The sequence below is a fragment of the Stegodyphus dumicola genome, chromosome 3 (genome assembly GCF_044657685.1).
Source record: "Stegodyphus dumicola isolate Sdum_Otavi_A_Nest chromosome 3, ASM4465768v1".
NCBI classification, from domain to species: Eukaryota; Metazoa; Arthropoda; class Arachnida; order Araneae; family Eresidae; genus Stegodyphus; species Stegodyphus dumicola.
Genome location: NC_140770.1, coordinates 8752975 through 8779954, shown reverse-complemented (window position 1 = coordinate 8779954; position 26980 = coordinate 8752975). Strand labels below are relative to the sequence as shown.

Genomic DNA, 26980 nt, shown 5'->3' with positions numbered 1-26980 from the left:
GGATCTTGGACTCACTCCTCCTGAGTATTATTAGTTTATTGTTGTTATTTCAGAAAAGTAATGTAAAACCTTACTTGTTCCAACAGATAAGTCATGAGGCTTGCAGAAGTAAGTAAATACCTCAGCAATACATAAGAACTATAATACAGATGAATGAGACAACAGAATAATATATGACACCTAGATCTGGAGAGAATAACGAATATATTGTTCCGGAATTTGTATTTAGTTAGCAATTTTAGTAAAATTGTAATTAAAATCGTTTTATTTTCCCGTGTAGCGTTTAAGAGAGATCAATTTCTTTATGTCTGGTCTTATTTAGTAGGGTCATTAGGATTGTTTTTGTAAGCAGGCAAGATGGAAAATGAGCAATGCCTTCGCCAGGAATCGAGCCACGGACCTCTGGAACACGCGCCCTGCATGCAGACCACTACACCACGAAGGCACGGTAAGAAGGCGGGAGAAATACTTTATATACTCCCCCTTTTAAAAAGCGACGGTGTTTAGGGGACCCAATCGCCAAATCCTGTGTGTGGAGAATCATCATTCACCACACTTTTAGTTCGGGCGCCACTGTAGAGTCATTAAGATTTTGAGAAGCAGGCAAGATGAAAAATGAACAACGCCTTAGTCCAATTAGTCCAATGGGGCTTTGTTTCTGAAGGACTATTTTTTTCGTTTTGCGATTTTGCGTCGAATCACTCTGAATGTCCGTTTCACTTTTCAGACTGTTGCCACCCAATGAAGAATCTGCATAGATGTATGTATATTTTTTGCACTGTGATAAAACAACGGTACTTAGAATCATCGAATTTTGAATGACGTCATCCTCCTACGAATATGAGCATGGGGAAGACCAAATTTGAAATTTGGAATTTGTTTTATTATCGATTTCCTATTTTGTAAAACTTTAACGAATTTTTGATTCACAAACTCAAGGATTTCAAAGCAAGCCATGGCAAACATTTTTATCTGCAGCGCGCGAGACTGTGTGTATCGGAAATTCTAAAGATGAGCTCATTTTAAAACTATTTTGCGATATTGCTGTTGAATTGAATTTTATGGTGTAAGTGCGAAGAACGTGATATTTAATAAATAAAAGTAACACACAAAATGTTAAAAAAACACCCCTTTCGACGTACTTTAAAATCTGACACTTTTCAGATTTTCTTTTATATATATATATTTACTTTTTTATAGTAATCAAGCGGCTAGTCTATTAAAAATTATTCTCTAAAGAAACACTAAAATCGGGTCTTGAAGGATATATTTCTCGAGATCTTTTTCCTTTATCATCGTATTTCTAGTGGTCTAAGAGTGCCATCCTAAGTTTTACTAACGTTTATTTTATTTTAAAACTGTACTATCACTTCTTATTTTTTACTTCCGGCCAGAATTAAATGCTTTAACTTGTTTATGCAAATTGTCTTGCTAACGCCCAAGTACTTAAGTTGTGGCTTTTTGCCAAGCGGGAGAGGGAGAAGGAGTTATAGGAAGCAGGCCGCTTGCCACTGCAGTTTTAAGTTTTCAATCGGTTGCTGGTTGCTTTAAGGCCAGAGGCTTGGCCCTCTTGATATCTGTAAACGTATTGTAGTTTCAGCAGCTCGGCGTACTACATACGTACCCTTTTAAATAAAAGGCCAGTCTTAGTGCTAGGCATTTGTATACTAATTCAAAGTTAGCTTTTAGTTAGAGTTTTAGTTAGTAGTTTTATATATTCTTACGTTCAGACCACAAGTGGTTAGTCTCTGTATTCCGAAGTTCGGAAGTACCTGTAAAGTATTGAAAATAAAGGGTTTCGTATACCCTTCCTGCTTGTGTCGTCTGTTATACACAAATCTTGAACATAGCTTGAGTAAGCTCCCTGTTCCTATTCAGGACACTCCAAGTTTCCAAAGCAAATCAAGAGAAACACAAGTCCTGATAAGAGTATGCGGAAAAAAACCCCTCCAGAGATAATAGTTCCACGGCTTCCTCCCACAATTAGGGCAGCGTAGCGAAATTTATTTACCTTTCGGCTTTTAAATAGGTTCTTCCTGTTTCTAGACTGAAACAAAACCGAGTGTGTATACATTGAACGGACGGTGGGGTTTTTTTTAAGAGTTATTTCGTCGGATATCGTTAAAACGCCCACCTGTCTATCCCGACTCCGTGGAACCCCTTCTGTTGCGATGGACCTGTGCCAAGGGATCCGCCACAAATCAGTTTCACTTTTCTTTCACTCTGAGTCTCAATGCTCACTTTTTTGTTGGAGTCATTTTCGTGTGTGTATCATTTTTCCGGTAAAACGAAGATGCCATTAATAGTTATCGCCATGAATTACTTGTGAAGAAATAATATAGTCTGAAAAAAAGAATGTATGGCAACATATTAAAAAGAATGTTGCCACCAACTGTTATTGCCATGTTACTAGTTTAGAAGAGCTATGAATTTCGTTTTGGCATTTTGCGTCGAAAACTTTAAAAGGCTGTATCACATTACACATTGTTGCCACTAAATATTATCACCCTGTGTTATATTTAAAGAAATTAAAATTTGCATAAATGCGTTTCTCGCACTGGGATAAAAAAAGTACCTAGAGCCATCAAATTATGAATCACGTAATCCTCCACCCGAATACGGGCATCTGGAAGCCCTAATTTGGAATTTGCTTTGTTATCTATTTCATATTTTGTAAAACTTTAACGAAATTTTATTAATAAACTGAACGATTTTAAAGCGATCGATGGCAGCAATGTACGGGGGGTGGGGAAACATTATAATCTCCAGCCCGCGAGACTGTGAATCTGAAATTCTAAAAATATGCTCTTTGTAAATTATTTTATGATATTGCTATTGATTTGAGTTTTATGGTATAAGAGCGAAGAATCTAGTATTTAATAAATAAAGGTAACACACAAAACATTAAAAAAAAACACTTTTGGCTTAAAATAAAATCTCAAAACTTTCAGATTTTTTATTATTAATTTTTTGTAAAGAAATACTATAATATAAAAAATTCCCATGTGCACACCACATGACTTCTTTGTACGGAATATTAAATTATACGCAATTTTTCCTACATTACACTTAAACGTATTGAACTGAATTAAATCTACTTTGTCGATAGCGCATAACCCACAACAGAATAAATGCACTCTTTGAAATTCATTATATTTGTTTACCATAGCGACACTCTGGCGCTAGATTCACTTAACAGCGTTACATTTCCTCCACATTATAACACAGAATACATATAAATTTATATAATTCGAAAAATTATCTAATCGTCGCCACATTTTCACATTTTCTATTCAAATACTATAATAAATCTAAAACGATGTGTAAAATAATTAAGAAAATAAAACAAAAAAGAAACAGTTTTTTACAGACGATTCAGTATTTCTCATTCAATTAATTCAGTTCTCACCGACAAGGCAAAAATACATAAAAACTCAAAATATCTATATTAAAAATTACGAAATAAATCTTAAACACTTATTTCCTCGAATAAATTCCGGAATGGATTAAGCATGATTTAATTCGGAATAATAAAAGAAGGCCTTTTCTTTGTTGTTGTGAAGCTTAGTTTCTCTAGATTGGCAACAAATGCGCTATTTTGCTAAGTTCGAAATATAAACAAACATGTCCGCCATCGCAAAATTCATTAGGCTTAGCTGTACTTAAACAACTTCTAATTTGTTGATAACTTCCCAAATATTGCATGCAGATTTACTAAAGGCATAAAAACCTTAACCGGAAGATAGGAACGACATACTTCAATCATTTTTAAAGCAAAAAAATGCACAATTTACAAACATATAAGAATTAAGAAACTGAGCTCACTGAGCCGAGTAACAGAGTGGATATATATATCTATACACATATATTTATATACGTTTGCTATGGCCGATTGCAACCAAAATACGAGGTGCACATGTGCATGTTATAGTACTCCTACATACAAAATTTCAACGTTCTGAGGCTACTCGTTTTTGAGTTACGTACATATGCACAGACGCCACGAAAAATTCTTTTTAGAATTCTTTTTAAATCAGTTTTATAATTTTTTGGAGGGAAAAGAGTCTTTTATTATGTCCTTACTTGCGGATGTCACGCAAAAACATCGTTAAATTGCATTCGATAGCCGTCAAAATGGATATTTTCGTTGAAATATGATACACAAAATTTTCGCGATTACAATACTTCCTTCTTACAAGGAAGTAAAAATGGAATTAAACTGCCTCGACTGCCATGTTTCTTAGATATTACGATCTCAACATATTGGCATACTACGCAATCAGAATTCTTCCTCTTCAATATGGATCTAATAGCTATTACGCATCATCAATGTTCCGTCTTTTCCTTTGCTGTTTATGTCAATGAGCCAAACAGTATCATCACCAGTGGCCTGAGACCTCAATGTAAAATTTATTCAGCTCTTCAAATCATCGTTTTGTGATAAATTCAAAGGCAATGTGAAAAAAGTGAATCATCAAATTTGCGGTGTTTGGTGTTTTGCAAGTGCTACAAAAAATAATCACGCCATAAATCCAGAAGTTGGGATGTCTAGTGAAAAGCAATATTGAATTTGCTTTGGCTATTTCTTATATATTTAGGGGGAAAAAAAGGTGTTTTAAATCATCAAAGTGTGCCTTGGCTTCACAGAAGTGTTATCACCGAAATTGTGGCTACGATTGTGAAAATCAATTACCTAATTAATGCCTTCATATCTTCAAGATATCTACGGCTCCATCAATCTACGTACGCATCAACACTGCTCGGTTTTTTCCTTGATTTTATTATGTCATATATTCATATATTTACATACTTTTGGTGCGGCCGATTTCAACTGAAAACGGAGGTGATTTTCGAGCTATTAGAAGATGAACTATTGGACATTCAAGAGATTCTAGTACTTTTTAATCCAGCACTAATGTTTAAACTTTTAGTGGAACATATATGTCCCGTTGGTAGTCCAAGGGTTAAGGTAATTGCGAAAATAAAGCACATTCATTTTATTTAGAACAATTTAATGTCTTAGAACGCTGAACGAAGTAGGATGCTTCTTAAAATAGCTTCTAAATTAAAAGCTTGTATAAGTATTACAATAACAGTTTTTTTTAAAATACTTTTTTAGAAAATGTCATGTCTCTCACTGGCAAAGAATCATCTGGAGGAAAGTTTAGTTGAGATTGAGCCAGATTTTTAACACCTACACGAATTTCACAACAAATAATAAAGAATTAGGTTCAAAGAACTGTAAAGTGTTCACTGAGCTATAACTATACCGTTACGTGTTGCCATCACTTGCAGGTTAATAAATACTCAATATACAGAATTAATACGTAAATAAGTATCAAATATATCACAACCGTAAAATAACTAAATAGCAAGATTTTTGGAGGAACACTAAAAATTTTGCATCCAGTGGAATTATCTGTTTTGAATACAAAAAATATGAAAGCGATTTTGACTGTAAATATGTTGGTTCGCTTAATCAGACTTTACAGCTTGTAGTGTCATTCGTTTTACTTCCTTGAACGAAGTAAAAAGGAAGTATTGTAATCGCGAAAAGTTTCAGGCAGCATATTTCAACGAAAATACCCATTTTGACCGCTATCGAATGCAATTTAACGATGTTTTTGAGTGATATTTGTACTTAAGGACAGAATAAAAGACTCTTTTCCTTCAAAAAAATTATAAAACTGCTTTAAAATCAATTCTGAAGAGTTCGTGGCGTCTGTACGAACGTATGTACGTACGTGCGTGTGCCTACGTACGTATCTCGCATAACTCAAAAACGAGTAGCCTCAGAACGTTGAAATTTTGTTTATAGGACTGCTATAACATGTAGGTGTGCACCTCGTATTTTGGTTGCAATCGGCCGGAGCAAACGTATATAAATATATTTATATATATATCCACTCTGTTACCCGGCTCAGTGATCTCAGTTTCTTTACTCTAATATGTTTGTAAATTGTACATTTTTTGCTTTAAATATGATTGTATTATGTTGTTTTTATCTTCCGGTTAAGGTTTTTATGCCTTTAGTAAATCTGCATGCAATATTTTTAGAATTATCAATAATTTTAATGTTGTCTAATTGCCGCTAAGCTTTTTTTTTATGGCGGCGATTGATGTTTACATTTGAAACAGGAGACTATGAATTTGTTGCCAATCTAGAGAAACTTAGCTTCGCAACTACAAAGATAACGCTTTCATTTATTATTGCCAATTAAATCATGCTTAATTCTTTCTGGAATGTTTTCGAGGAAATGAGCGTTTAAGATTTACTTCGTAATTTTTAATATAGATATTTTGAGTTTTTATGCATTTTTGCCTTCTCGCGATGTGAGAACTGAATTAATTAAGTGAGAAATACTCAATCGTCTGTGAAAAAACTGTTTCTTTTCTGTTTTGTTTGCTTAATTTCTTTTATACCTCATTCTAGCTTTATTATAGTATTTGAATAGAACCTGTGGCAACGATTAGATAATTCTCTTCTTTAAATGACATAAATTTTGCGCATTATCAGTTATAATATGAACGAAATGTATACTTTAACTGTTATATAATTATTGGATTATATAACAGTTAACTTAGTTTCCGTTATATAATTATTATATAAGTTAACTGTTATATAATTATTAATATTGTTAAGTGAATCTAGGGCCAGAGTGTCGCTATGGTAAACAAATACTAGAGTGAATTTTAAAGAATGCATTTATTCTATTGTGGTTTATGCGCTGTCGGCGAAGTAGATTTAATTCAATCCAATAAGTTTAAATGAAATGCAAGAATAATTTAATATTCCATACAAGGAAGTTATGTGGTGTACATATCAGATTTTTTTTTAAAGCAGGAAAGGATAAAAATGTGCAATGCCCTCACCGTGACTCGAACCGTGACCTCTCGAATACGCGCCGAGTGTGCTAACCATTACACCACGAAGGCATGCAGAAAGGAGGGATAACATTCCACTTTTAAAGGGCGACTTGGTTTAGGGAACCCGATCGCCAAATCGTGCTGGTGAAGAATCATCATCCACCACCTTTTTAGTTCGGGCGCCAGTGTAGAGACATTAGAATTTTTTATGCTGGAGACATGAAAAATGTGCAGTGCCATCGCTGGGACTCGAATCTGGACCTCTCGAATACGCGCCAAGTGTGTTACCCGTTACACCCCGAAGGTATGTAGAAATGAGAGATAAAATCGCTTGGTTACGGCGTCTGATGTGGGACGCTCATGAGACCTTATGAGCTTGGAAAAAAATCAACCCTTAAGCGGTTTGCGTGGGCACCTTAAAAAATAACCAGTTAGTGTTACTTCATAAAAATATTTATTATTTCTAATTAGAACAGAGATGGACTAAGCAAAGTAAACAAGCATCAAAAATGCGGGCACTACCCCCCCCAAAAAAAAAAAAAATCCCACTGCTGGTTTCACTATGGAATAATGCCGCAGTACAAAATCTCTTCAGTGCTTTAGGACCTCTAAAAGTCTCAGTTCGGCCCTGAATAGATTATATGATCAATTAAATGCATTTTTAATTCCTTGTACGGAGTAAAGTAGGCATTATTGTAAAGGCGAAAAATTCGGTTACCAAATTTCAACGGAAATATCCACTTTGATCAGTTTTTGCTTGATGTCTTTGTGTACGGACAGACTAATGGACTCTTTATTTGAAAACGGGTTGTAAAATGCATTCAAAGCAGAATTTTCGTAACGTCTGCACGTACGGCCGTACGTATATCCGCACAGCTCAAAAACCATTAGGCACAGAACGCTGAAATTTTGCATATAAAACTTAGTTGTGCACCTTCCTTTTTTACTGTAATCCACCATACTAAGTATATATACACTGAAGTGACAAAAGTTATGGAATACCTCCTAATATTTTGTCGGTCCTCCTTTTGCCCGGCGAAGTGCAGCACCTCGACGTGGCATGGACTCAACAAGTCGTTGGAAGTACCCTGGAGGAATATTGAGTCATGCTGCCTCTATAGACGTCCATAATTGTGAAATTGTTGACGGTGCAAGGTTTTGGGCACGAACTGACCTCTCGATGGTGTCCCATAAATGTTCGATGGGATTCATGTCGGGCTATCTAAGTGGCCAGATCATTCGCTGGAATTCTCCAGAATGTTCTTCTAACCAATCGCGAACAATTGTGGCCCGGTGACATGGCGCATTGTCATCCATAAAAATCCCATCGTTGTTTGAGCACGTGAAGTCCATGAATGGCTGTAAGTGCTCTCCAAGTAGCTAAAGGTATCCATTTCCAGCCAATGATCAGTTCAGTTGCAACAGAGGACCGAGTCCGTGCCATGTAAAAACAGCCCAGACCATTATGGAACCACCACCAGCTTGAACAGTGCCTTGTTGACAACTTGGGTCCATGGCTTCGTGGGGTCTACGCCACACTCGAACCCTACTATCAGCTCTTACCAACTGAAATCATGACTCATCTGACCAAGCCACGGTTTTCCATTCGTTTAGGGACCAACCGATATGCTCACGAGCCCACGAGAGTCGCTGCAGGCGATGTCGCGTTGTCAGTAAAGGCACTCGAGTCGGTCTTTTGCTGGCATAGCCCAAGGAAGACAAATTTCGCCGCACTGTCCTATCGAACACGTCCCACGTTGATTTCTGAGGTTATTTGACGCAGTGTTGCTTGTCTGTGAACATTGACAACTCTACGCAGACGTCGCTGGTCTCGGTCGTTAAGTGCAGGTGGTCGGCCACTGCGCTGTCCATGGTGGGATGTTATTCCTGAAATTAGATACTCTCGGCACACTCTTGACACTGTGGATCTCGGAATGTTGAATTCCCTTACAATATCCGAAATGGAATGACCCATGCGTCTAGTTCCCATGAGTTCGTTCAAAGTCTGTTAATTTTCGTCGTGCGGCCATAATCACGTCAAAGCCTCTTCACATGAATAACTTGAACACAAATGAAAGCCCTGCCAAAGCACTTCGCATTTATACATTTCTACGCGATTGCATGTTGCTATCCCATGACTTTTGTCACTTCAGTGTATATACTATGTATTAATGAAGTCTCCCAAATTTTATATTTGAGAAAGTTTTATACTCATTATGGAATGAAGCGAAAATGACAACTATAATTGAGGGAGATATTTAATTTCAAAATTTGCAGTTTTGGTTGTCATTTTCGACTTCCGTCGAAACCGAAGATCGAAATCGATCGGTTCCGTCGAAAGATCGGTCATAAGTTAGAATAATTCGAGGAAATAAATTTAAACGAGGTGCAGCAAAAGAATATACATAATTAAATACGCCGTACAAGGAAGTTATGTGGAGTCAGATTTTTTTAAGAGATCCGATACAGCGTACCAAATTTCTGCTCCACTGATGCTTGTTTTATCAAGGCTCGTTTCTAGAAAATGAGTTTCCGTAAAAATATCACATAATATCCATTTACCAAAGCTCGGTCATTACTATAGCTATCGTCACCAAACGTTCTACAATTCTTTTCTGGGCCTTGGGAAAGGTCGACGTCCACTTTTACCCATAAAAAAGTAGCTAAAATCAGAGATATTAGTTAAAAACTCTGAAAACGCTAATTTTCGCCCTTATTTTTCCGAATGGCAACAGTCTCGCACGCTGGAAATGAAAATCTGCTTTATTTGCAGAAGTGTTGCCACTATTCGTTTCCAAATCGTAGAATTTATTAATAAAAAATTTCTAAGTTTTCCAATGAAGTAAAAATAGCATTGTCAAACAAATACATTATTCCCGATTCCAAAAATTCGCGGAAAGCCATTTCGACTATTTCTGTCTTCGTACGACTTTATTCAGCTGAGATATTAATTAAAAACTCCGGAAACACTCATATTTGCACTCATTTTTCCAAGTGGCAACAGTCTCGCGCGTTGGAGATAAAAATGCTTTATTTCGAAAAGTGTCGCTACTGCTCGCTTTCAAATCGCTTAGTTTTAATAAAAAATTCGTAAGTTAGTCAAAATTTATATATATAAAGAAGAATGCCTGTTTGTGTGTTTGTTCGCGTTATTGATTTCTGATCAATTATGATCCATTTGTGCTACCTTTAATCGACTAAATTTGAATATAGGTGAAATATTGGATGGCAATTGTGCTTTTACGACCATTTCATTAGAAAGACGAAAATCGTTAACAACTGCATGCGATTGCTGCTGCTATAATGAAAGAGAATTAGTTTATTTTTCTGTGGGAATTTTGGTACTATTCGGTTATGAGGGTCTTAAAAAAATTGCAGCGAAAATGTATGCGCAAAAGCGCCAAATCTAGCAAACGCGCCCATTTAACAGCGCGCCAAATCTAGCGTACGCATTGATTTCAGATTGCGTAAATTTATATTGTTCTATATTTCTCAAGATGCCATTGACATACTAGTTTAATTTTTAAATCCTTTTTTGATTTTAAATCCTTTTTTAATTTTAAATCCTTTTTTTGATTTTAAATCCTTTTTTGATATCCTATGGATTTAACAATTTGGGAATTGCCCATGACGAAAAGTCGGCAATAGAATTTTGGGTAAAGTGCAGAATCACCCACTGCTCGACGCGTTTTTAAGAATTGCACATACTCGGTATCCATGTGCACATCGACCTATTTTCATTTTAAAAAACATCCTAGAATTGCACACAAATGGCACTGCGCACACCCTTGACTTTATCTATGTACACATCGACCTATTTTCTCTTAAAAAGTGAAAGAAAATTGACAAAAATTCAATTGTTTTTACCCTTGTAAAAAGCGGCAAACAAATACGTGAGCGATTCTGCACTTTACCGAGAATATTTTCGAAGAAAAGGCATTATTCATTATAGAAAATTACATTTAAACAGCCAACGAGATGAAATTATGCTTTAGCGATAAGTCGGTAGCGAAATAGCGATGCAGGCATCCATTCGGTTATGTTTAGCAATTTTTATATAAATTATAATAATGATCTGAAATAGTTATTGACTCTTATGCTTCCATTCAGTCATGTTTAACTTTTTTCATATAAATTATAATAATAAAAAAGTATTATATGAAATTCACCTTTCATCTAAATTAAAACATCAATCTTAGATACTAGTTATTGACTATTATACTTCCTTTCTTGCGTTAGGGTTGCCGCAATTATTTTTGGCAGCATTGACATCAACAACAGTTTGGCGATTTTTTTACGGCCCTCGAAACCGAATAGTACCTGAATTCTTTATGTGAGTTCCATACCGCATCCGACTTAAAAATGAATGACTGTGATTTATATTTTTTGCATCGTTATTAGAGAAGGATTACAGCTGTATCGTTCTCTCTGTTGTTATATACGTTACTCTCCATCTAACTTAACTGGCATGGGATACTTCCGCTAGTCCAAAATAAAACAGAAATGATCGCTGCGCTCTTCGAATTTCTTAGTTACTTTTGTACAGGATAGAACTCCTTAAAGAGGGAATTGTTTTATTTTTTCCCCGCTTTCTGCAACCCTTTACTACGAACCCGTTCGCGAAGTGGTTTTTTAAGTGCCACATAAGAGTAGCAAACTAGAAATACATCTCTTCAAGTCTCGAAAATTCCCCCACCAACGGAAGAGTTGCACTTGATCCAAAGTTAGCTACACACACCGGCAGGAATAACACGGACGCAGAGGAAGACAGAAAAAAAAAAAAAAAAAAATGTGTGCAAAACAAGAAAGGATAATGAGTTCTCTACTTTTGCTCCCACTTTCATTCCAAAGTGTTAGAAATCGCGATGCTAGCGCGACATGCTCCCCATCCCCAGGGGGATTGAATATCTGTGCGAAATATTCGTGTGGAAAAAAATAGCAGTCATTCGAATGGATGTTCTGGAGAGTGTCACCTGTTGTGTCCTGGCCTTTGTGACCTTCGCAGTGTTCCGCAAAGAGATCTTAAGGGTGAAGGACATACTGGTTTCGTTCTGGATACCAAAGAAAAAGAAGAAATCTCGGGATAAGAAAAAAGAAAGGTAATGCAGTATTATGAAATTCTTTTTTTTTTTTTTAGTCCAAAGGGACAATTAGCCCAGAAAGACTATTAATTTCATTTTGGCATTTTGCGTGGATTCACTATAAATGACGGTTCACTTTCCAAATTGTTGCCACCCAATATTAGGGTCCTGTGTTATATATAAAGACGTTAAATAAGGAAGAATCTGCATAGATGTATGTAGTATGTATCTCGCATTATGATAAAACGATGGTACCTAAAGCCATCCAGTTTTGAATAGCGTACGTTTCCACCCGAATATGAGCATCTGGAAGCCATAATTCGGAATTTGTTTTATTATATACTTCCTATTTTGTAAATCTTTAACGATTTTTACTTCCTTGTACGAAGTAAAATAGAAGTATTGTAATCGCGAAAAGTTTCAGGCAGCATATTTCAATGAAAATATCCATTTTGATCGCTATCGAATGCAATTTAACGATGTTTTTGCGTGATATCTGTACGTAAGGACAGAATAAAAGACTCTTTTCCTCAAAAAATTATAAAACTGCTTTAAAATGAATTCTGAAGAGAATATTTCGTGGGGTCTGTACGAACGTATGTACGTACGTATCTCGCATAACTCATAAACGAGTAGCCTCAAAACGTTGAAATTTTGTATATAGGATTGCTATAACTTGTAGATGTGCACCTCGTATTTTGGTTGCAATCGGCCGCACCAAACGTATATAAATATATTTATATATATATCCACTCTGTTACCCGGCTCAGTGATCTCAGTTTCTTTACTCTTATATGTTTGTAAATTGTACATTTTTTGCTTTAAAAATGATTGAATTATGTTGTTCTTATCTTCCGGTGAAGGTTTTTATGCCTTTAGTAAATCTGTATGAAATATTTTTAGAATTTCAAGAATTTTAAAGTTGTTTAAGTGCCGCTAAGCCTAATAATTTTCTTGATGGAGGCCGTTGCTTGTTTACATTTGAAACAGCAGGATAATGGATTTGTTGCCAATCTAGAGAAACTTAGCTTCGTAACAACAAAGATTTCATTTATTATTGCGAATTAAATCATGCTTAATCCTTTCTGGAATTTTTTCGAGGAAATAAGTGTTTAAGATTTACTTCGTAATTTTTAATACAGATATTTTGAGTTTTTATGTATTTTTGCCTTGTCGCGAAGTGAGAACTGAATTAATTGAATGAGAAATACTGAATCGTCTCTGAAAAACTGTTTCTTTTTTGTTTTGTTTGCTCAATTTCTTTTATACATCGTTTTAGCTTTATTATAGCATTTGAATAGAACATGTGGCAACGATTAGATAATTCTTTAAATGATGTAAATTTTGTGCATTCTGAGTTAGAATATGAACGAAATATAATACTGTTAAGTGAACCTAGCGCCAGAATGTCGCTATGGTAAATAAATAGAGTGAATTTTTAAAGAATACATTTATTCTATTGTGGTTTATGCGCTGTCGGCGGAGTAGATTTAATTCAATCCGATACGTTTAAATGAAATGCAAGAAGAAATGCGTATAATTTAATATTCCGTACAAGGAAGTCATGTTGTGTACACATCAGATTTTTTTGATTAACAAACTCGACGATTTCAAAGCGAGCAACACTGTACGGGCAACACTGTACGGCAACACTGTACGGGGAAAAAAAAATTATCTCCAGCGCGCTAGACTAGATATCGGATATTCTAAAGATAGGCTCATTTTAAAATTATTTTGCGATATTGCTGTTGAATTGAATTTTATTGTTTAAGTGTAAAGAACATGATATTTAATAAATAAAGGCAACACATAAAACGTGTAAAAAAACGCCCCTTTAGGTGTAATGTAAACTCTGAAAGCTTTCAATTTATCTATTTATTTTTTCTTTAGTAACATTACCGCATTTATAAGGGCAGTTAGTAGAACGAAGGTTAATTTTTACCTCGCTCTACGTATATACGTAGGTGGCAAGGAGTTATGTTTTCTTTTTAAAAATTGCATAGTGAAATATTTTTACAAAAATGTCTCCCAACCTGTATATATGTCTGTATCTGTGATGACTTTTTCATCCACGATAAGTACTTAAAGAAACTTCCAAAATTTCTGATTTTGTGTTTAAGCGTTCTATATTCATATAAGGCAGGGGTTCTCAACCGGGAAGGACTTTCACAGTTTCGGCGGGGGGGGGGAGATGCTGTCAGACTTTTATTTGCCTGTTGGATAACTAATTTAGTTTAGAAATATAAAAGAATTACTTTTATTCAATTTTGGTATTTATCAAAATTACCTACAGTTTTGTTTAATTTATGAAACGCATTAAAAATCATCTAAATATAAATAAATATATTGGTATTTTTCGAGTTTTTGAAAGGAGGAGCGAGGGTATTTGTCTAGCGCTGGTGAAAGGAGTGCATGGGGCACAAAAAGATGAGCAACACTTGTTGAGAAAAGTTGAGACTTAAGAGTTGCTAAAACAAGGCAGCCGGAAGTGATACTTTACCAGACACCCATAACAGTTTTCCATAGACATTCGCAAGTGACACTTTAGATGAAGCTCATAACAGTTTTGAATGAAAATTTATATTAAAATATAATCCAAATTTTTTCGACTTTAGTATTTAAGATTTTTATACAAATGGCAGCATATTAGATTGCAGCTAAAATGGATGAACCGGAAGTAATACTTTACAGGAAGCTTTTAACAGACTTTCGTGAAACAAAATACGTATAAAGAGATAATTTAAAACTTCTCAAACTTTGTATTTAAAAGAGCAGTGTTAATGAGCACAATATTTGATGTTTACATGTATATAAGCATTAAAAAGGAGCATATAATGATTTTAATGAATCCTAGCTGATGCAATCTCACGTGTACAGGTAGAGATTAATAATAACTGAAAAAAAATTGAAAGGTTTCAGATTTTAAATTACGTCCAATAGGGCATTTTTTTAACATTTTGTCTGTTACCTTTTCTTATTAACCCGGCAGAAGTCGCACCAAGAAAGGTTACTAGAGTGGGCGCGTGGAGTATCACGTACCCCAATATTTAAAATATGATAAAAATAGTATTATTTAGTTTTAAAACTGTTTTTTTTTCTCGTGTATTATAAATACGTGAATAATAATTGGGTTTCAAAAAATTAATTTCCGAAATAATCTTAGAGTTAAAATTAAGATAAATGAAAATAATAAAAAAATAAACATCATGCCTCTAAGTTTCATTGCATTTCTAATACACAATGCTTATTTTATTTCTTCACACTTTGAACGAAATACATTCATGTTTTCTTGGCAAAGAATGTTTTAACATTTTAAACATTGCATTCACGTTCTTCTGTCCTTGGCACGACGGCAAAAAATTTATCACATCTTTCATATTTAGTTGTTTCGATTTTCATGTATTCGTTTTAATTCTTCGTCGAAACTTCTGCTTTTGTTTTGCATGCAGTACGTCAATTTCTTGGAAAAATATTAATCTCTGATCTTTGTTCAATACTTTTTTTCATTAATTGTAATGGTAGGTTCTTCAAAAACAGACTTCTGTTTCTGGTTAGTGGATTAGCAGTTGAATTTAATATAATTCAAGCATTTATTACAGCAACATTCAGTGCAGGAAAGAAAATTCCCATTGGCCACCTTTAAAATCACTTGCGAGTAGAAATAGTTACTGTTACACTCTAAAAATAAATTTCTGAACTAAATATTCACTCAGAAAAAAACTTAAACGGACAGGTGCGTTGGGTGTGTCATACCCCAATTCCAACAAAATATCGATAAATCTTTTTCTGAAACACACAGGCAAAAAAAAAAAAAAAAAAAAAAAAGCGGTTCTGAAAGTCAACCACAACTAGAAACTTAGCTACTGAAAGCAGCTCATAATTTCAGTTTCACAAGTTAGGAATATTCCACTTTGATGTAGGGTTGGGGTATGATACACCCCACGCGCTTTCCCGCAGGTTAAATATCATGGCCATCGCACTTAAACTATCAAATTCCATATTCAAGAGCAATATCGCAAAATAATTTTAAAATGAGCATATCTTTGGAATTTCCGATACAGAGACTCACGCGCTGGAGATAAAAAATGTTTTCTTCTGTACAACGTTGCCATGGCTCGCTTTGAAATCCTTGAGTTTGTTAATCGAAAATTCGTTAAAGTTTTACAAAATATGAAATTGATAAAAAACAAATTCCAAATTTGGGCTTTCACATGCCCATATTCGCAGTAGGATAATGTCATTCAAAATTCGGTTCTAGAAACACACCCCACAGGAATAATGTTCACAGAATAAGGCTCATAGGTATAAATGCTTACAGGAAAAAAGCCCACACAGAAATATGCTCACATGGAAAAAAGCTCACATGGAAAAATGCTAACTTAGAAATATGCTCACACGGAAAATAGCTCATATAGATATATGTTCACATGGAAATAAGCCCACTGATAAATAAAATACGTAGAAATATCTTTACATTAATCAATCAATAATTAATTGATTTGAACATCGTACACCTACTTGAATTTTTTTAAAGGAAAATTATTTGATCATTTGAAAAAATTATTGGACAAATGCTCATATTAAACAATGAGAATTATAGTAAAATTTTGCATGTACTGTAATATTTTATACCACTGCCCCCTATATTATATGGCCTTGCAAATGTTGAGAATCCTGATGGATTACCAGATTTAAATTATTGAAATTAATGGTGGTTTTGAGTTTTAGGATTTTGATTTTTAAAATTTTAAATTTTATGGAATTTTTATATTTTTTCTTAAATTTTTAATTGTAGTTTTTGATTTTAAAATGTTCTGAAATTTTAAAGTTTTAAAATTGTTCTTATATTCTGTTCTTAATGGAGTAATTACTAAAGTTTTTTAATATGATACATGGCAATCTTAAATTTTTCCAGTTTTGGTTATTGGCACTCTTGGAGCTTCTTTTCATAATCATAGGATTATTAAAGATAATTAATACATTTGAATTCAGATAGTGGTAGGACTATTAAAGCAAATTTTAAAAATAAATTAATAGTTTAAATAGAATTATGATTATAGAAATAATATGCTATGAAAGTAATACTGTAGGGAATTCGGTTTGACCTTCTGTAGGTTATTTAAATTGGGAATTCCTCGATGGCTTTGAACCGCCTGTGCTTGTTCCGAAAATTCATGTGAATGAATGTTTCTTGGGAGTTTCCGCCACTCTGTTTGCCCGTGGGGTTTTTAATTGTTTTTGGATTTTGAATGTTTGGTGTTGTGCTTCGTTGTTTGTATGTCTCTTCCTTATTTTTAGATCGTTAATTAACCTACAATTATTTTTAGTTAATTAGCTTCTTTTTCTCTCTTCTTTCCTTTTGTGGTCTTGAGAGGGTCGACCCTTTATAATCATTTGGTCCAGTGGGACTAGGAGGATTGGGTCTTTCCTGTATTATGAATATTATGACCACTGCCCCCTACACGATATTTTTTTTTCCTGTAACTCCCAATAGTTTTTGTTTTTTATTATTATATTTTTGCATACTTTTGATGTGCATCTATAGAAATTTATGTTTGAATGTAGTTATTTAAGTTTGGGGCCAAAAAAGTTCTAGAAGACCACAGTTTCCAATCGAAGTGTGGAATCATTATGAAGCAGCCTTCGAAAAATCTCCTAAAACAACAAATTATTACGAAAGCTTTCATAAGGTATTAAATTCATTATTTAATTGTATCCATCCCAGTATGTGGTTTTTGTTTGAAGGATGGAAAAAAGATTTAGCCTGTCAACGTTTATTACTAGCTATTGCAAATACAGGGCGTACTGAAGTAAAAAACAAATATGAAAACTTACATTTGGTAATTGCGAATAATGTAAGAAACTATGATGAAATCGATGATAAAAGTAGATATTTACATATATTAGCTAATATTCAGTAAGTTTGTAGATACATTAGGTATTTGGGAAGCAGGAGATGTGAAAAATAGACAAAGTCTTCGTCGGGAATCGAACCACGATCCTCTGAAATACGCGCCCAGAGTACCACCACACCACGAAGTCATACTAAGAAGGAGGGAGAAATACCTTATAAGTTTATGAGAAATAAATATTTATGATTTATATATAACAAGTTATTTTACGTAATTTAAATAAAATATTTATTTCTATTTGCTTATTCTTCTAAAATGAGCCCACCAGCGGCCGAGCGGTAAAGTCGCTGAACACTGGTAGTTCGGTCCGAGGTTCGAATCCCGCGAACGGGCTGGCTGCAGGGGCGTTTTCGTGGTTTTCCCCATGTGTAACGTTTATACGAGCCAATTTCCCTTAGAAAGTCCTCCACGAAGGCATCCCTCCCCTTAGGAAATAGCCCTTGAGTCTTTGCCGTAATTAAATAACCTAACCTTTTCTTTCATCTAATAAGTGTCCGATAGTTTTAAATTTCTTTTTTAATTAATGAGCCAAAATTGTGTTTCAGTTCCTCCAGATATGAGCACGAGTGTTCATAATTCAGTAAAAAGAATGGAAGCAAAAAACATATTTTAAAATTACAGAAGAAATTGATCTAATTTTTATATTAATATATATGTAAAGGACGATCTGATATTATATTTCTACCTCCAAGTTTAAACAATATAATTGAAAATGAAAATATAGACCAAAAGTGGTTTAATAATCAAATTATAATTTTATATGAATATTGTTTTTTTTATCTAGGGGTGAATGATTTCAGAAAATTGCTCATTTTAAATAGATCAATTTAAAATGTCAAATAGATTGGACCAAAATAGAAGAAATGATAGATTTTGTGAAAAAATATATGCCCAAAAATGAATATTTGGCACTGGAAAATGAACTATTCAATGAAATATATTTGAAGAAACATCCACTCCATAAGCGTTGCATTCAAATTTTTAATTATTTCAGTGAAAAGCGTATTCTTTGTGTGCAGTTTCCCTTAGAAAGTCCTCCACGAAGGCATCCCTCCTCTTAGGCAGATAGCCCTCGAGGCTTTGCCATAATCACACACACACTATTCTTCTAAATGTTTATATTATAATATTTGTGACTTATACTTATTATTATTTTATTTTTTTAACAACTAAAATTGTAATAATTTTTCGCTGTTTATTCTGTTTCATTTTTCTCCCTTCCTCCCCTCTTTTTTCTAATTCAAAACGGCTCATTTTTTAAATCTTATATAGCAATTAAATCTACACTTAAGTTATACAGTTTTTGATATATATGTTATATATACCATAAGAAAAAATTTAATTAAATTAAATAAATAATTTAATTTAATTAATTAAATTTAAATACAAATTTAATTAAATAATTCTTCGCGTCATTGCTGCAAGGAATGAAATTTAAATTTAAACAAATTAAATTTAAATTTTAACAAACACGTATAAAAGTAAAAAAATTAAAAAAGCAAATTTAAAGCCAAAATTTAAAAAAAAAGCAAATTTAGAGCCAAAAAGATTTAAAAAAATTATTTAAAAAAATGTGTAAACATATAAAAAAATGATATTGTAAAATGATATTGTAGATTAGTTCGAGAATTAAATATTTTAAATCTTTTAAAAAAGATTACAATATCATTTTTTTAAAAGATTTAAAATATTTAATTCTCGAACTAATCTACAATATCATTTTTTTATATGTTTACACATTTTAAAAGAGATTTAAAATATTTAATTCTCGAACTAATCTACAATATCATTTTACAATATCATTTTTTTATATGTTTACACATTTTTTTAAATAATTTTTTAAATTTTTTTGGCTTTAAATTTGCTTTTTTACTTTTTTTTACTGTTATACGTGTTTGTTAAAATTTAAATTTAATTTGTTTAAATTTATATATACCATAGATGTTTTGGTAATTTAAAGAATTTTTCTTTGAAAAATTCAAGTAGGTATTATGTTCAAATCGATTAATTATTGATTGATTAATGTAAGCTCTTTCTACGTATTTTATTTATCAGTGGGCTTATTTCCATATATAGCATTTATCTATTTGAGCTTTTTTCCGTGCGAGTATATTTCTAAGTGAGCATTTTTCCATGTGAGCTTTTTTCTCTATGTGGGCATATTTCTGTGTGGGCTTTTTTTCTTGTGAACATTTATACCTGTGAGCATTATTTCTGTGAGCATTTTTCCTGCGGACTTTTTTCCTGTGGGCATTTTTCCGGTCACCTCAAAATTCGATGCCTCTAGGTACCGTTGTTTTATCACAGTGCGAGAAACATACATGCATTTATGCAGATTTTTCATTATTTAATTTCTTCGAATATAACACAGGTCGTTAAAATTAAGTGGCAACAGTGAAACGGACATTCAGAGTGATTCGACGCAAAATCGCAAATCGAAAACAATAGTCCCTTAGGGACAAAGCCCCTTCGGACTAATGAATCTTCCTTTTTTTCAATCGCTTGGTTAGAATAAATTTTAAAAGAAAGTTAACACTTCGCCAAATGGTAACAAACTGACGCGTGGAAAATCAAAATTATTTTATACTGGTCAGTTGCAATATTTATTTTTTCTTAACATTTTCAAAACAAACATACGTTACGTTTTACGTTTTGATGGGTGGCAACAGACTTCTTTTATATAGTTCAATTTTCTGATTAAATTTGAAATCTGACGCTTTGCGAAGTCGCAATATGAGACTTTTATATCATTGAACTTTTCATCATAAATTCGCTAAATTAACGTAAAATATCCTTAAATTTGTTCCATTTAAATCGCTTCGTTTGTTACTCAGTAACTTTTCAGATTAATTCAGAAAATTGAATAACTTAGGCTTTACTAAATGACACCATTCTGAGGCGTGAAAAAATATTTTATTTCAGGTAGTGGCAACAGATTGTTTCTAAATAGCCGAGTTTGTTGATAAACTGAAAGCTAAACATCGCACAATTTCCCGAAAAGCAACAGTTTGATATGCAACAATGTTCTGCCATTGCTCGCTTTGAAATATCTGAGAATGTTTATAGAAAATTCGTTAAATTCATACAAAAAGCGAAATAAATGAAAAGCAAATTCGAAATCAAATATTGCGGCTTCGATATGCCCATGTTCGTGTAGAGGACTACATGCATTAAAAGTTCGATGGCTCTAAGGGCCGCCATTTTTTCACAGTACGAATTACGTGCAAACATACATACATATAGATTCTTTATTACCTTAATAATAAATAACATTTATGAGTAAAATTAGTTGAACGAAGGATACTTTTTACCTCATTCCTACCTGCATACAGAGATAAGAGGTCATGTTTTCGATAAGGAGTTTTCAATAAATAAGCGCGAATTAGGGTCCCCAGACCGGGATTAATATTTTTACAATAATGTCCGTCTGTCTATGTGTATGTGCGTGAGGGATTTTTCGTCCACAATAACTCTTATACCAAACGTCCTTATACAAACATCCATGCCTTCTCCGGGATTTAAACCTGGCCCAGCGACACGGTAGTCAGCAACGCTAACCACTTTACCGGTTGGGCGGCATGTCAGGACTATTGCTAGGAATAATAGGTTACAGCCGAAAACATCGCGGCAAAAACATCGCAGACGAAAACGTCGCGGAGAAAACAACGCAAGGCAAAAACGTCGTGCTACAAAACATCGTGGGAGAAAACATCGCAAAGAGAAAACATCGCAGCTCTAAAACATCGTGGAACAAAACATCGTCGTCGAAAATAAAGCGGTTCAAAAACTTCGCAGTTTAAAAACATCGTCGTCGAAAATATCGTGGTAAAAAATAAAGCATCTACAAATCATCGCATGACGATAACATCGCAGACATGCTTTTTTCAGACATGCTTTAATAACTAAAATGGATATTCCCATAATGATTTGTGAGCGCAAGATGGAAAGAAGAATAATTTTTACTTTCATATTGTTTATTAATTAAGAAATTTTTGCTGAGAAAATAAAAAGGAAACTTAAGCATTGAAAATTAATTCAACTTATAGCACTTAATAGAATTTTAAACCGACATAGTTAACTAACAAAGGCCATTAATAAATCATTTTTTTATAAAGTTTTTACTGGAAATTGTTCATGAAAAGTGTAATCTATAAGTTGCATTTAATTTTCTATGCTTAAGTTTCCTTCTTACTTTTTCAGCAAAAATTTATTAGTTAATAAAAAAAATGTGAAAGTAAAAATTATCCTTCTTTACACCTTGCGCTCACAAATCATTATGGGAATATCCATTTACAATTATTAAAACCTGAAAAAAAAAGCATGTCTGCGATGTTATCGTCATGCGATGATTTGTGGATACTTTATTTTTTACCACGATATTTTCGACGACGATGTTTTTAAACTGCGAAGTTTTTGAACCGCTTTATTTTCGACGACGATGTTTTTTACCACGATGTTTTCTCTTTGCGATGTTTTCTCCCACGATGTTTTGTAGCACGACGTTTTCGCCTTTCGTTGTTTTCTCCGCGACGTTTCCGTCCGCGATGTTTTTGCGGCGATGTTATCGGCGGACACCGGAATAATAACCAAAGTAACAATTAAATAAATTAAACAATATTTTAAACCAGGCAACTCATACCTTAAAACTCATTCATCTCGTAATATCTCGAAACTAACATCGAAACAGTTCACAGAATCGTAAAATTAGATCATAATAACAAGGCTTATACACACACACTGACCAATGAATCAGAAACCTTTGAGATTTTCATTTGAATGCGGAAGTGCGCAAATTTTTTTTTTATGACGTGAGTTACACGTGGTTTGAAGGCTAGTATAAGCAAGGTGTAAAAGTGCTTTTTCATGATGAATGAAGTAAAATGGGAAAAACGACAGATCTTTCAACATTTGAAAAGGGCTTATTGTTGGTGCTCGTTTAGCAGAGCCCTCGATTTCGAAGACAGCAAACACTGGATTCCAAAAGGAGCCATATCTAAGGTTTTCAAAAGCTGCAGTCAGAACCCGCAGTCCTTCACTAGAAGACATAACTGCTGTTGGAGTACAGTTTTCCAAGAGAGTGACCGGCGTCTTCTCCGACGAATTGCACGGCAGAACAGGGGCTCTACTGCGCTTCAAATGGCACAGATCGTCAACCAGTGTTCTTCTACAACAGATTTCCTCTCGAACCATGCTCAGAGAATTGCAGAAGAATGCGAAGTCGTGTTATCAGGTTCAATGTTCCGTCTTACTTTCTTCGGGAACATGCAAGGACCTGACTCGGAACAGAGAGCTTACTAAAGCTATGTTCAATAAATGTGGGAAGTAGACAGGATACACAAGAAGGGTATACAAAACCCTTTATTTTTTCTCTATTTACAATAGCTTCCGTACTTCGGAATACAAAGATCCACTACTTGTGGCCTAACATAAAAAATATAAAAATAAAACTAAACTCTAATTTAACTTTAAAATAATAAACGTGGAAGATTGGCCTTATATGAACAGGAAGCCGTATGTAGTACAGAGAACTGTGAACACTACAATACGTTTAAAGTTATCAAGAGGATTAAACCTCTGGCCTGGAAGGCAACCAGCAACTGAGTAAAACTTCTAAGGTAAGCGGCCTGCTTCGACTCACTGCTTCCTCTCTCTCGCTTGGCAAAAAGCCACAACTTAAATACTTGGCGTTCGCCAGACAAACTTTGCATAAATACATTAACGCTTATAATTCTGGCCGGAAGTAGAAAATAAGAAGTGATAGTAAAGATTTAAAATAAAATAAACGTTAGTAAAACTTAAGAACCTTACAGTGTGGCTGTGAGAAAACTACTCATTTCGGTCCGACATGCAAGAATTCGTTTGTAGTGCTGTCGGGAATGAAGACACTGGACATCCGAGGATTGGAAACGGGTAATGTGGTGCGGTGGTATGTGGAAACGGGTAATGTGGTCCGATGGTATGTGGAAACGGGTAATGTGGTCCGGTGGTATGTGGAAACGGGTAATGTGGTCCGATGGTATGTGAAAACGCGTAATGTGGTCCGATGGCTTCATCCGAAACGGGTAATGGGGTCCGATGGCTTCATCCGAAACTGGTATGTGGTCGTATGCATCACGCACGCTACACTTTATTTTGCACTGATGGAAGATGTCGAATTTGGCGAGAACCCCACTGAAGCCGTGGATCCATCTTGCCTTACTCGCACTGTGCAAGGGCCTGGTGGTAGTATACGGGCATGTTCTGCTAACATGGAATTGGTACCCTGGTGTTCCACGAAGGTAAACAAACAGCCACGAGACACCTGGATATAATGGCAGATCAAGTGCCCCCTGCAATGTTGCATTTTTACCCTGATGGCGACGGCTACTTCATGGATGATAATGCAACTATACATCGGGCCAGAAGTGATCAAAATTGGTTCGCTGAACATCAGGCTGACTTCCAACAACTTCCCTAAACTCAGCCCGGATTTTAACCCCATAAAAAACATGTGGGATATGGTGAGAAGACGCATCCGACAGTCCTTTCCTCTTCCATCTAATTGGCAAGATCTAAAAAGCTGCATAGCCAATGCAGGTTAATCTTTGGATTATGGTAACTTGGCAATTTCTTGGCGAAAATTTGGCGATCAACCCTGCTACAGCAACCTACTAGTTTTTGTTTGGACGCCATTTTGTTTTGGCGAAGTAAAAGCATTTTATATATATATATTACTCAACATTTTTTTCCAACGATCTGCTAGCCGAATTACGCTTATGCTAGAACTTTTATGAAACAAAAATGCTTAATCATGAAGAAGATTAGGTGCGAAATTGGGAAAAAGTGCAGAATCGCAAACTGCTTGCCGCGTTTTTAAGAATTGCACATACACGGTATCCATGTACACGTCCTCCTATTTTCATTTAAAAAAAAACACCCCAGAATTGCACAAAAATGGCATTGCGCACACACTTGACTTTATCCATGTACACTGCTAAAGTCCTAGCTAATAACCTTTATCTCCTTACCAAAATGTCGCAAACTACCTGTTACCATATTCCAAAGATTAGCCCCAATGCATTATATTCAGGGCGTAGCTAGAGGGGGGCAAGGGGGCATCTGTCCCCGGGCGCAGAATCCAAGGGGCGCCAAACTGATGTTATGACATTTTAGAATTAAATGTTTTTCCATCCTTGGCAAGCAGTAGAGGGCACGAAATCTTCCGTTGTCCCTCGGCGCTGAAAACCTTAGCTACGACTCTGATTGTATTCTCTGGACGTAAATTCACTCCAGAAGCCTGTAGACTCGATGCCCAAACGAATCGAAGCAGTTATCCGTGCAAAAGGTGGTCCAATAAAACACTGATCGTGGGTTTCTAATTCATTGGCCAGCATGTGTAACATTCTATTGACTATATTATTGGAATAATGAAATTTACAGTTTAAATTACTTGTATATTAGAATGACATCCTACCTGTTTTCCAAAATTAAGAAGAACGTACCAGAAGAGCAAACGAAGTGAACCAAAATTTTTGGGAGCTTTTGTTACAACTTTAAGTAGTATTCATTTTTACAGGTCAAGATATCCGAATTAAGTCCGGATATCTTCATTATCCGAATACTTTCATCAATTTACATGACAAATATAAAGAGTATAGCAAATATTAAAAAAAAAAGTATAGCAACACGTAAGACTCTGTAAACGTGAACATCGATTAGCTGACTGCGTCCACGATAAACACATTTTTTTTCCTCTTTTCGCCTTTTTACTTCGTTTGTACGAAGTAAAAAGGAAGTACTGTCATCGCGAAAAGTTTCAGGCAGAATATTTCTACAAAAATATTCATTTTGACGGCTTTCGAATGTAATTTAACGATGTTTTTGCGTGATATCTGTACGTAAGGACAGAATGAGAGACTCTTTTCCTTCAAGAAAAGTATAAAACTGCTTTAAAATGAATTCTGAAGAGAATTTTTCGTGGCGTCTGTACGAACGTATGTACGTACGTACTTATCTCGCATAACTCAAAAACGAGTAGCCTCAGAACGTTGAAATTTTGTATATAGGACTACTATAACATGTAGATATGCACCTCGTATTTTGGTTGCAATCGATCGCGCCAAACGTATATAAATATATTTATAAATATATCCACTCTGTTACCCGCCTCAGTGATCTCAGTTTCTTTACTCTTATATGTTTGTCAATTGTACATTTTGTGCTTTAAAAATGATTGAATTATGTTGTTCTTATCTTCCGGTTAAGGTTTTTATGCCTGTAGTAAACCTGTATGCAATATTTTTAGAAATATCAACAATTTTAAAGTTGTTTAAGTGCCATTAAACCTTTTTTTTATGGCGGCCATTGATTGTTTACATTTGAAACAGCAGACTAGTGGATTTGTTGCCAATCTAGAGAAACGTAGCGTTGCAACAACAAAGATAAGGCCTTCATTTATTATTGCGAATTAAATCATGCTTAATCCTTTCTGGAATTTTTTCGAGGAAATAAGTGTTTAAGATTTACTTAATTTTTAATTATTTAATTTTTAATAATTAGTAATTTAATTTTTAATAATTAGTAAATTTTAATATAGATATTTTGAGTTTTTATGTATTTTTGCCTTGTCGCGAAGTGAGAACTGAATTAATTGAATGAGAAATACTGAATCGTCTCTGAAAAACTGTTTCTTTTTTGTTTTATTTGCTTAATTTCTTTTATACATAGTTCTAGCTTTATTGTAGTATTTGAAGAGAACATGCGGCAACGATTAGAGAATTCTTTAAATAATATAAATTTTGTGCGTTCTGAGTTATAATATGAACGAAATATAATACTGTTAAGTAATCCTAGCGCCAGAGTGTCGCTATGGTAAACAAAGTGAATTTTAAAGAATGCATTTATTCTATTGTGGTTTATGCGCTGTCGGCGAAGGAGGTTTAATTCAATCTAATAAGTTTAAATAAAATGCAAGAAAAAATGCGTATAATTTAATATTCCGTACAAGGAAGTCATGTGGTGTACACATCAGATTTTTTAATATCATTATATCCTGATCCTATTCAACTATTTTCTCATGGGAATTATTAGTCCAAAGGGATTTGAATCCCGAAGGACTATTAGTTTCGTTTTGGCATTTTG

The 26980-nt window shown here is 34.3% G+C and overlaps 1 protein-coding gene across 7 annotated transcripts in view; it reads left to right on the top strand.

Moving 5' to 3' along the window:
- LOC118203169 (uncharacterized) overlaps nucleotides 1–26980 on the top strand; it is a 201261-nt gene that overhangs the window by 99714 nt on the left and 74567 nt on the right. The window contains exon 1 of one of the 7 annotated variants that reach the window (XM_085812545.1): nucleotides 11626–11966. The exons of the other annotated variants lie outside the window; for them this stretch is intronic. Coding sequence (XP_085668671.1) covers nucleotides 11746–11966 — 221 coding nt within the window. The 5' untranslated portion in view covers nucleotides 11626–11745. Of the gene's footprint in view, nucleotides 1–11625; nucleotides 11967–26980 lie in introns of those variants that run through there. 7 annotated transcript variants of the gene reach the window in all.